General features: G+C 37.7%; 1 protein-coding gene across 4 annotated transcripts in view; it reads right to left on the bottom strand.

Moving 5' to 3' along the window:
* Window positions 1-11154, bottom strand: part of grip2b (glutamate receptor interacting protein 2b) — a 196870-nt gene that overhangs the window by 108553 nt on the left and 77163 nt on the right. For 2 of the 4 annotated variants that reach the window (XM_017304900.1, XM_017304899.1), the window contains exon 1: window positions 2845-3322. The exons of 1 other annotated variant lie outside the window; for it this stretch is intronic. In XM_017304900.1, the coding sequence (XP_017160389.1) occupies window positions 2845-2989 (145 nt within the window). In that variant the 5' untranslated portion in view covers window positions 2990-3322. Of the gene's footprint in view, window positions 1-1673; window positions 1696-2844; window positions 3323-11154 lie in introns of those variants that run through there. One more of the 4 variants, XM_008408301.2, reaches the window with a different exon arrangement.

The following is an 11154-nucleotide window of genomic DNA, read 5'->3' on the forward strand; positions in this document are numbered from 1 at the left end:
TCGGGATCTCGAGATAATAAGTCGGGATCTTGAGATAATAAGTCGGGATCTCGAGATAATAAGTCGGGATTTCTTTCCTTTTTTTTTTTCTCCATGTCCCCTTATGGGCTCCGTACTTTTGAAATTGTAACTTCTACAAAACTAAAATCTTCCCTTTGTTTTATTTTTTTTCCCTCCTTCTGGAACAATGAAATTTTGACAGCCAGTTTGGTTTGATACAAGATGGAAGAAGCTCTTTGTGCTGACTGGAAATGTAATTTTGGGTGTTTTTCCTGATCCATCCAACGGCCCGTTTCCAAAGCCACCTTTCCTCGTGAACATTATAATTCTTGTTGTGTGAAGCTCTTTGAAGTCCAGCTGCTGGAGAACTGACTAGGGATTAGAAAGATTTCTTGGTGAAAGAGTAAATAAACTGCAGATTGAAAGTAAGACGGTTCTTACATTCCTCTCTCACACATAACACTACATCTATGAATTTTGTCCCAGATTCACATTATTTTTTTAGCACTGAGCTGTTTTTGCATGATCAAAGTCAGTTGAAAAATAAACAACAAAAAGCAAAAAACAAAAGTCTTTGAAGAACATGAGGTACTCAGCCACATGTAAATCAGCTGAGAGGTGATTATGTAGCCCCAATAAATTAATATGTATATAAAATTTGAATATTGAAAATATTTATTTGAAAAGAGAGGAGAAACTTTTTAATGTATGCAAAATATCTCACAGATTTCTTCAATATGTTTATGGATTTTAGATGGTAAAAGGTAAATCTACAAGCAACCAGAGCGCATGTGTCAAACCTAAGGCCTGGGGGCCCAATCAGGCCCACCATAAGCTTTTATATGGTCCAAAGAGGGCCAAATAAGTAAATAGGACTTGCAAGATTACAGCTGGATGCTTAAGTATTTTTTATCAGTGAAATACAGATGCAATACAGATACGGTATATTGATACAAATCATAGCAACTTGTACGTGTTTACCACCAAATTACATCAAAAAGATTGAATATGAAAATATGTTCTGTTTAATTTTATGAAGTACCCACTGATTACAGATACAGCTATTCATCCTGTAGTTAAGGCTAAAGATACTTTCAGAGTAAGCATGCTTCTTTTAGCTCAACTAGCAAAACACTAAAAAACCTGTCAAAATTCCCAAACCAGACATAGATGCTGCTTTAGGTTTATGAATTGTTCTGGGATATGAAAATATCCATCATGTGTGGAAAGTACAACAACAGAAAATAGAAGAAGAAGAAACACATCACTGCCTCTCTTTCCTGTAATTCAAGCAATAATCTTTTCATGATTGCATCTCCAGGAGTATCAATACCTGACAGTGAAAAGATACTGTCACTATATTATACTATATACTCATATTACAGCATAATATGAGTATATGTAATATAAACTCATACTGTAATATGAGTCTGGTTTCCAAACACCAGACAAGTGTCATAAACATGATGGTAGTTATGGAGGCAAACATAAATGTACTTAATAATAACAGGTAACTTACACAAACAAAGTTAAAGTTTGACAAATCCAAAAAGACACAAACTGAATATAGTTTAACTAAATAAATATAAAAAAAACATAAAGGTAAATAAATCTTCTTCTTTTCTTACCACATGAACAAATTTCATAAAAAATTAACTTCTATTCACACAAACCTCTCATAGTGTGATATCCAGGAGTTGGTCATAAGGGCAAAGCATCTCAATGCACTTCTGTCAGCAATGAGAGGAGAGACTGATGTTTATTCCTACATGTTTGACACATGGAGACGTAAAAAAGTACAATATAAGAGAATAGCAGAGTGGAAAACCATATTCAGTCAAAACTTCAAAAATATATTTCCAAAATAAATGATGGAGCCAAATCAGTCATTTAAAAGCATCAAAGAAGTCATTCATGAAATGTGTTGGCTAAAAGTGTGCATAAATCTTCACTGACCAATCAACTGTAAACGTACAAAAAATGTAAATAACCATAAAACGCACCAATGTGACTAGATTCACTCTGGAAAACTGATCACATGTTTGAGATCAGCAACTTATATTAAATAAATAAATATAAAAAAGGTTAATTACGGGTTAAAAGATCTAGTGAAGTAAAACAACATCCTTTAGAAACCAAAACAAATCTTCAATTGTCGACTCCAGAAAGAATGAAAAACAATGATCATAGTTTAACAAAGTCTTCTGGTCAGGGTGCTGTGGTGGCGCAGGGGCAACGTGCAACCCATGTATTGAGGCCTTAGTCCTCATGCCAGTGGTCGCAGGTTCGATTCCCGGCCTGGCGACATTTGCAGCATGTCTTCCCCTTCTCTCATGACCCTCTTTCCTGTCAAACTACTTTCTAATAAAGGTCACTAGAGCCAGAAAAATCTTAATTATTATTAATAATGTCTTCTGGTAGCTGAAGCTTCCAGAGATGACAGGCAGAGAGAGATATTTAGAAATATTTACAAAAATTTACAAACCGCTGCGACACGCCTAACACCACGGGAAAACCTTCTGCACCTTAAACATCAGTTCACCTGAATAAGAAATGAGATCAGGGTTTCTGTCCCCGATAAGACAGGGGACAGAAAAACAACGAAGACAGAAATAATTGCCAAGTCTAACATGACCACTTCAGAAAGAAAATAACAGAAATTACTTATTTATGTACATAAATGTTGCTTTTTTAAACTTTATATTGCTATATTTTTCAGTCAGAAAACCAGCTAAAGGAAACAAATATCAGAACTTTTGAAGATACAAAATTGACAAGTAATCTACTAGCTGCAAGCCCGGAGAGATCAACTTCACCGTGGCACATGTGGAGCTGCAGACTCACCAGAGATGCAGAGGTGGAATCGACACAGTTCATCGCACAGCGTGTCTGGACTCTCCAGCTCCCCCGGTCCTCCTCCTCCTCCTCTCCTCTTCTTTCTGGGTGACATCCTCTTCACCATCTTCATGACACGTTCCACTTTATCCATCCTGGACAACTAAGTTTCCCCAAGTACCTCCAGATGTCTTAGATCCTCTTCTTGTCTTTCTCTCTTTTGTTCCTTCTGTTAGCTATAATAATGTCTTGTCTTCACTAGTTTCTTCTCTTTCCTCTTGTGCATTACCTGAATCCCTTCTCTACCTTTTTCCTTGTTCTTCTTTCTCTCCACAGTGCAGCGTTTTAAGTTTTACCTCTTGTTCCACTAGTGTCCGATTTTACATCCCTCTCATCTAGACATCTTCACTCTTGATCTTTGTTTACCTTTTCTTCTCTCTGCTTACAGAAAATCTGATGATCGAAATGATGAGAGAAGTGAGATACTGAGAGAATCGAATGAAAAGAGGGAGAGGAAGAGGCTGCACATTCACTCACGCACCGCCTTCCCTTTCCCTCGCTCTCTCTGTGCACAACAGTACACCTCCCCACTGCATAAGTACCACATCCAGCTACCAAAACTCCCTGGCAGAGCTGAGCTTTGTTCAGTCTTCTTTCCCAGAAGAAGACTGAATGTGTGTGTGTGTGTGTATATATATATGATGCTACTCACACAGAGATAAACGCATCTCCACTGTCATTTGGTAAAACATAATTGCCACAAAAGCTTCTTGAATCTATCCCACGTTTTTTCTGGATGCTGTTTTGTTGTTGTGAATGCCTTTATTTTACCAGAACTGTTTTTGGTTCCCTTGTCGTTTTTCCTGCTCCCTTCCTGTTCCTGGATCCATGCACTCGTGGACAAACAGTCCACAAAATCCAGTGAAATGAGTGAGATTCTCCGCCACCATTTTTCATCTTTTCTGCAGCAACAGATTCTCCTCAACGGCTGCTGACGACTTTCACTTTGAAATGGTAATGACACCTCAACCTTTGGGAAGAAAAATCCTAGATTGCAGTTGTAATTCTGTAGTTTTGGAGCCAAAGCAGAGCTGCAGAAATGTTCATCTTTAACCTATTTTACAAAGTAAGAAAAAAGGAAACATGATCTTAAGAAACTGCTTAATATTATAAATTAAGACTCATCTCATGGTTTTTAATAGAGCAAACAGTTTTGTTCCAGCTCAATTTTAAATTTAAAAATTGTTCAGTTTTATTAAGCCAGTTTCAAAACAAAAATAATCTCAGTTCGCTGCCCAAATGAAAAATAAAAATGCATTTTTACTGACCACATTTTGGTTCAATGTTATTATAAACCATATACAGTTAGTTTACAAAGGATAACTTTTCAACTGCATGTGTAACATTTCACAGTTTGGTTCCCTTTCCTGAGACAGACAGACAGAAGGACAGGGACCTCCGGTGGTTCTGCCTTCATCAGCCAGGAGAGGACAGAGCTAGAAATGACTCAAGTTCAATTCAAAAATACTTCATTAATCCCACAGGGAAATTAAATAACAGCACCAGATTTTACTTTTTGGCAACATGGGAAGGAAATAAAAACACAAAGACGAATAAAGCATTGTTAACATATGCACTAACACACAGGAGTAAAGAAAAGTGGCCAGACTAAAGTAGTCTAAGCCTCGAGTTTAACAGGGATTTGTGCCTGGCTTAAATAGTTTTAAGCCTCCTGCCGCACTAATGTGATTCAGCTTTTTGTTTCAAAGGAATTGGAAAACAATCCCATAGAAAAAAATTACGTCCACATCATCTTCCTATGCATTCAGCTATGTAGCATACATGATTAATTAAGGCTGAGAAAGAGACATGTCAGCCTTTTTCACATGTCCCTTGTTTCCCATTCAAAGCTTGTAAATCACACATTCTGCAGCACATCTGTATCTGGTACAGATGCAACATATGTTCAAATATTGCAGCAATGATCCAATAATCTTACTTAACCTCACTGCTACGGTGCAGGCACTTCATTGCATGATGTGATTTCCATTTTTTTGACTAATAATTACCTACTGAGCTTTTTGTGGCACTCTTACTGCACTGCATTGTCATTTCCAGTCAGTTGCGCTTTTAATATTCAGAAATACAATGAGACAGTGACATCAGAACCAAAGTAATATATTCTGTCCTCACAGTCGAATCTCAGACAGTTGATCTCAATATGCATGTGGGCATTGAAAAATATTAAAGACATGCATCGAGTTTTCTCACGTTCCAACCAAAACACGGTTAAAAATACACCAGAATACCTGAAAGACAGGAAAGTGTGCAGGCATCTGAAAGTAAAGAGCCTTTCTGCATGCTGAATTTATTTTTGGAGCCTGATAGATGGAGCCTTTTTGCAACATTTTGAAATTGGAAAGCTCTTGAACTCAAACAGAAAGTCTACTTAATGGCTGAAAGTTTTGCAATGGTTGAGAAAGATGATTTGTTTCAAAATGTGATCAGTTGGACATTTTTAGGACCAGGTTGTTTTCTCGTCTCTTCGTAGCTCCGTCTCATTTGCCCCCCGGTTTTCTCTTATTTTGTCCGTCTCGCTGGCCGTTCTCTTCTCCTGTTTAATCTCTGGTTCATGTCCCTCCATAATCAGCTCATCATTATCTCTGCAGGAAAGAACACGGGCACACAGCACTGTGTAATGTTTAAGCAGGTAGGGATGCAAAGTGAACATTTCAGCTTAGCCGTCTTGCATACAAAATTGCACGTTCTCACACAGAGAGCACCTTGTATTTTGCCGACTCGACCTTTTACAGCCACATGCAAACACAGTTTGAAACTGAGGATATGAACACAGGAAGCATCACTAGAACTCACCCTAGAGATTTAAGATATGCCTTTTAATCACTGACCTGAAATGAGCTGTGGGTGTACTTTGATCCTCGGTGAAAGTTTTAGTGACTGAAAGGTGTGAGACCACAAAAAATGGATTCCTAAGTGTGGGATGTTAAGAGCCACTCCATGGCAGTCATTAAACTTTCTGTGTGCCATGAGTCAGCTGCTCTGGAAAACCTTTGAGGACATAATTAACCAGCAGATTGCTTCATTAATAGAAACCACATTCACTTTGATGTGAATACAGTTTAGTTCACATCTTGTAAACAAAACTTATTCTCAAGGCATGAAATAAATGTAGAAAACTGAAAGTTTCCTTTGCAGAAGGACTTTGCAACAGAGAGGCTAACAAAAAGTCTCAATTAGGAAATGATTTAGTGAGAAAAAACAGAATGTGAAGGTTCCCACAGCAGGTTTGTTTTCTACTAAAAAAGCTGGTAGTTTTTTTTTCTGATCTGTTACTCTGCATTTTATGCAGCATCAAGGGAATCAACTCTAAATTGTTTCCCCCTCATAGTGATAAGATAAAGCTCATAAAAATATGAAAGTATGTTCCATCCACTACTCAGTGCTGTGCTAGTTGAAAAGGTGACACCCACGTCATTCAAACAAGAGCAGGTTGCTGTAATGCAGAGGTTCCCAAACTGTGGGGCGCGCCCCCTAGGGGGGCGCAGGAAGCCGCCTGGATGAAAAAACAACCAAAACAAAACAAAATATGAATGCTGTATGCGCTGGGTTTTTACCTTAGAATGGCCAACTCTCTGTTATTCATGTCAATTTGATACAGTAGGGGCTACATATCCCATATCTGTGTCCTCTGTCACTTTTATCAGCAGTTAAAACTGTTTCATCCGTTGTTAACATATGGTAACCCGTTTTTCCGAGCCGCCTTTAAACGCAACATGAGCGCTACGACGCTCGCTCTGGGTTTACGGCTGTGCGGCAGCGAAGAAGACCTGCTGCTGCTGTGCAGAGCTGCGCAGGTGTGTTAGAATCATGGCAGCAAACCAGCAAAGAACGTTTCAGTTTTTCCCCCAAACTAACACACTGAGTTGAGTGAAGCTGTTGGATGCAGGTAAAGTTAGCTAAAAGATGTTCAACCAGACAGCCATTTGTAATCCATAGGGGGGACCCAGAAAATGTTTGTGCACCACTGGGGGGGCGCAGGAGAAAAAGCTTGGGAACCACTGCTGTAATGATTCACATTCAGGTGCAAACAGGCAGAAAAGACTTCAGTCATCAGCAATAAGTAAAGGCTCCTTAAAGTAAACCGAACACAGACCCAAGATAAAAGTATAAAACTGTGGTTATAATGATGCCTTTCTTAGTTATTTACTTTAGTTAAATTATCTCCTCACAGAATAACGTAATTAAATCTCATTTACTTTCATTTAGAGGGCGATAAGTTAATGCATTTGCTTTCTGGTAAGAACCATGAAAGGAAATAAAGAAATAACGACTTTCTAAAAGTCTGCACATCAAAGTAATACAAGAATGGCTGATAATGGTGATTTGCAGGAGCTTGAAAGCCCACCTGCTGTTTTTAATCAGAATGAAAATCAGAATGAAAGTGGAAGAAAGGTTGCTGGAGAGCAAGCGTTGGAAATACAGAAAGCCAACAGGTTCACAGTTTATGCACAAAGAAACATGTTGCAGCATCTAAACATGCTGGTGGATGAGTTAAAAGGCATTTTATTAAAATAATATTTTAATTTGGGGGAGTTATTTAGTTCTCCATTGTATTTTATTAAAGTTCTAATAGGTACGATAGGTACATTGCTTTAGGTAGCTTTTTTTTATTTTGTTTTTTCACGTTTTGTACTCAACACAATTAGCTTTTCCAGCACATCTGATCTTTCTTTGGACATTAATTCCCTCCATACAGTCTGTATCCTGCTTTCTAAGTCCTCAGTTTTCTGTCATGTTGATGTTTCCGTAACCTAAATGTGTTCTTATAAAGTGTTTGTGTGAAAGTTACTTCTTCTAACAGTAAGTCAGTACTTAGCATGACACTAAAAATGATCATTTCCTAGAAGTGTTTTATACATAAACTAAATTTTATACATTCTTAAGAATTAGAGCAAAACTGAACTCAGACTGGGTGTGAAAAGGAGGTCGGCTTCAGACAGGCAGTGAAAACAGTTCAGATTTCCTTCAGTTCTGTAGGAGTCAGAAAGACAGAAATAGATTCAGTTCAGCTTGTGGCTTTGTCAGCAGATTCCAGTTTCTCCTGACGACTGGAGTGTTTCAGAGTTTGATCCACCGCAGAAAAGAAACGACTGTTTATGAGTAAACTGTCATCAATAATTACTAAGTTCTGACAGCCACATTGGCCAACACACATTTTTCATCTTTCCATGCCTTTTATACCAAAAATACACAGTTAGTCAAAGTCTGTGAACATATGTGTTAATTATCAGGATGATGACAAGAAGACATGCAAACAACACGTTTCCACAAAGTGCTTCCACTGTCCAGGTGTTGCTGCAAAGTCAGCAACGACGTCCAGGAGGACCGACTACCTGCAGCTACGACTGGAGTTAGAATATGCTGTGAATTGCCACTACATGAACAAATTGAGCAGCATTAAATTAAATTAACGAGGTGTTGATCACTGTAATCCCAACAGAGATTTTCCCACTGGTTCTTCAGAAGGGCATGAAAAACGTTCAGCGTTCCATTACGCAATAATATGTAGATAAAAATAATTTAGATTTAATTCTTTTACTTTAATAATCTAAGATGTACATTGTTGAACTGAGGAAAACAATACCACCACACCAACAGAACCAAAACATGTTGTTATTTTGTTTGCTCTTTATGCGATTTTCTTATTTTTAATCAGAGCCGTTACTCAGACAGGTGTGTGGATCCCTGATCATGTCTGCAGGCTCCATCTGGATCTGTTCTGGTGCTTTCTTCATGTCCAGAGTGGATGGACTATAGAACAGTTACTAATTATTTGTTGTGCTTAATGGTAAACAATGTATCACGTGAATGCATTCCATAAAATGCTGACTTGTAAACACCCTTTGTCATTACGAGACATTGTGGAAAGTGCATTAGGCTCCTTGCTGCGTCTGACTCTCCTACAAACAGTTTCTTCAGTCTTGAGCTGTACGTGGCCAGGAATTAGGACCAGGAATTAATTTCTATAACATGGAGGAGATGGTAGGTGTGTTTCACTTGTGCTTTGCTGAGTGCAGCGCTGAGCTGTTGTTGCAGACAGCTCTAATAACAAAACATGGATTTCAGAGCGCAGGGGGGCTGGTGCCACATTCAGTGTGTGGGCTCCGGGCACCAAATGACCAAGTTAATTCTTCAAACATCATAACTGCAGTAAAACTACGATGAATTCTGCTTTTGAGGGTAAACCTCACATATAATTGTTCCTACAGAGGCCAATCATTTAACATCTAAAGCCAGCAATCCTTGTTTTTAGAGGGATTCTCACAAATGGGTTATTATAAAGGCAAAAATATCCAGTGATGAAGATGAATACTGTACAAATTGTAAAAATAAAAACACTTTTCATATGGTAGGTTTGTGCTGAAGGACTCATAAAGACGGAGGATCAACTGAACCAGACATGAACTGGTTAAAAATCAAGTGGACGTGTGAATTAATCATTACGTTTCAGCATGAAATAACATAAATGCTACATGCAAACACATCCGTGCAATATGCAACATACTCACACATCAAAAATGACTCATTTCTTAATCCCTCGTCGATACTTGATTAAAAATAAAGCAAATTAAATGATTATCTTTTAATCTGTAACCTTTTAATAGGCAGTGGAGCGTCAGAGGTTTTAAAAGCTGCCAGAGATAAATTCCTGCTTTTTCCCTAAAATCGCTCCATTTAAGATCCTGAGCTGTTCCATTATTTCCATTAAAGATGTTTGGTGTCTAGTAATAGAAAACTGCTCTGGGCTGCTGGTTGAAGTTATGCAGGACACCAACATCCTTAATTCAGTTGTTTTAATTTTACTAAAGCTGCTAATAAACATTTACAATGGAGTAAATTTAGATTTTCCTGATTATATGAATAAAGAAAAAATAGACGAGAAGATGGACAAAACTGCATTACATCTTTATGCCCAGTTTGTTAATTTTATGTCCAAAAAACATGTACATAATCAAGTACATCTAAATAATTACAATGATTTAACACAAATAGAGGTAAAGATATAAAACCCAGTCTCTTATACTGCAATCGTCAAAGGGCCAGTTTGGACAACAAACTGTTGCTGGTGTACAACTTGTAATGCCAATATTTCTTTTTTACAACTCAGCCGTCGTGGTACGAATCCGTATGTCAGAAGAGTCATTTTGATAATTAAGATGAAGACTCCACCCACACAGAAACACTAAGTGGTTAAGTCCTTCATTCTTGTAAGGTTTGAAGAAACGCAGCTGCCCCACAAACTATACAATTCAATGTATAAAATAATTTGCATTGATACAAGTGAAAACTGTATCTGGTTACTTATATTGTCTGGCAAGATCCCAAAAATTGAAATAATTAAAAGGATTACATTATGTACTGCACACCTGTCACAGATCAGAAGGCGACTTATTTATTATTTAAGAAAATAAAAGATAAAATCAGTAGCTTTACTATTTTTGCAGCAGTTATTCTTTCACTCTAATAAGTATAATAAAACTTTTGGGTTTAATTTTTCCACATAAAGATTTAAATATATTCAGACAATTTATCTGATATTAATATCTGAAAGAGTAAACCAGACATAAAAAACAAAAAAAGTACAAATATTATTTTAATCAATGCCAACTAAGATAAATGTATCTGGACCATGTGATTGGAAAGCATCTGTGAGTTAAAAGACAATACATAAATTATTTAGGAGGGGCTATGGGTATCTTCTGATTAACTTTGAATCTGAACATGTCCTGGTTTGATTGCATATTCACTTTGCCTTCGGTGCTCATCACTGGGAGTACGACGCCCAGGGAAGTCAACTTGTCAACACAGAAACAAACTCTTGACCCACTTTTTGGGTTCCCTCTGCAGTGAATTCACTCAACACAGTGGATTGACAGTCTGAAGGATTAAACAGAGGCCGGCCATTTGCCTGCTTAGACAATCCCCATCATGTGTGTAGCATTACACATTTTCCTGTAAATACAGAAAGGCAGCATGAGAGCAGTTTTATTCCCTGTTAAAGTGTGATGGATTGAAATTTGGTTATTTCAGAGACACATTTATTCTTTTGATGTAAAGAGGTTGTAATGCTTTACCAGCAGTTTGGGCTGAAGATGTTAATGATGTTAATGTCTAGCTGATGTAATGGTCAGATGCAACCAGCAGGGGGAGTCTAGCGTTTGCGCTAGCTATAATGAACACAGTGCGTCCGGCTCTTTTATTAAAATATCCCCCTTCTTCAGGTATGAGTATATATAT

This window comes from Poecilia reticulata, linkage group LG5 (assembly GCF_000633615.1).
Source record: "Poecilia reticulata strain Guanapo linkage group LG5, Guppy_female_1.0+MT, whole genome shotgun sequence".
Classification (NCBI taxonomy): Eukaryota; Metazoa; Chordata; class Actinopteri; order Cyprinodontiformes; family Poeciliidae; genus Poecilia; species Poecilia reticulata.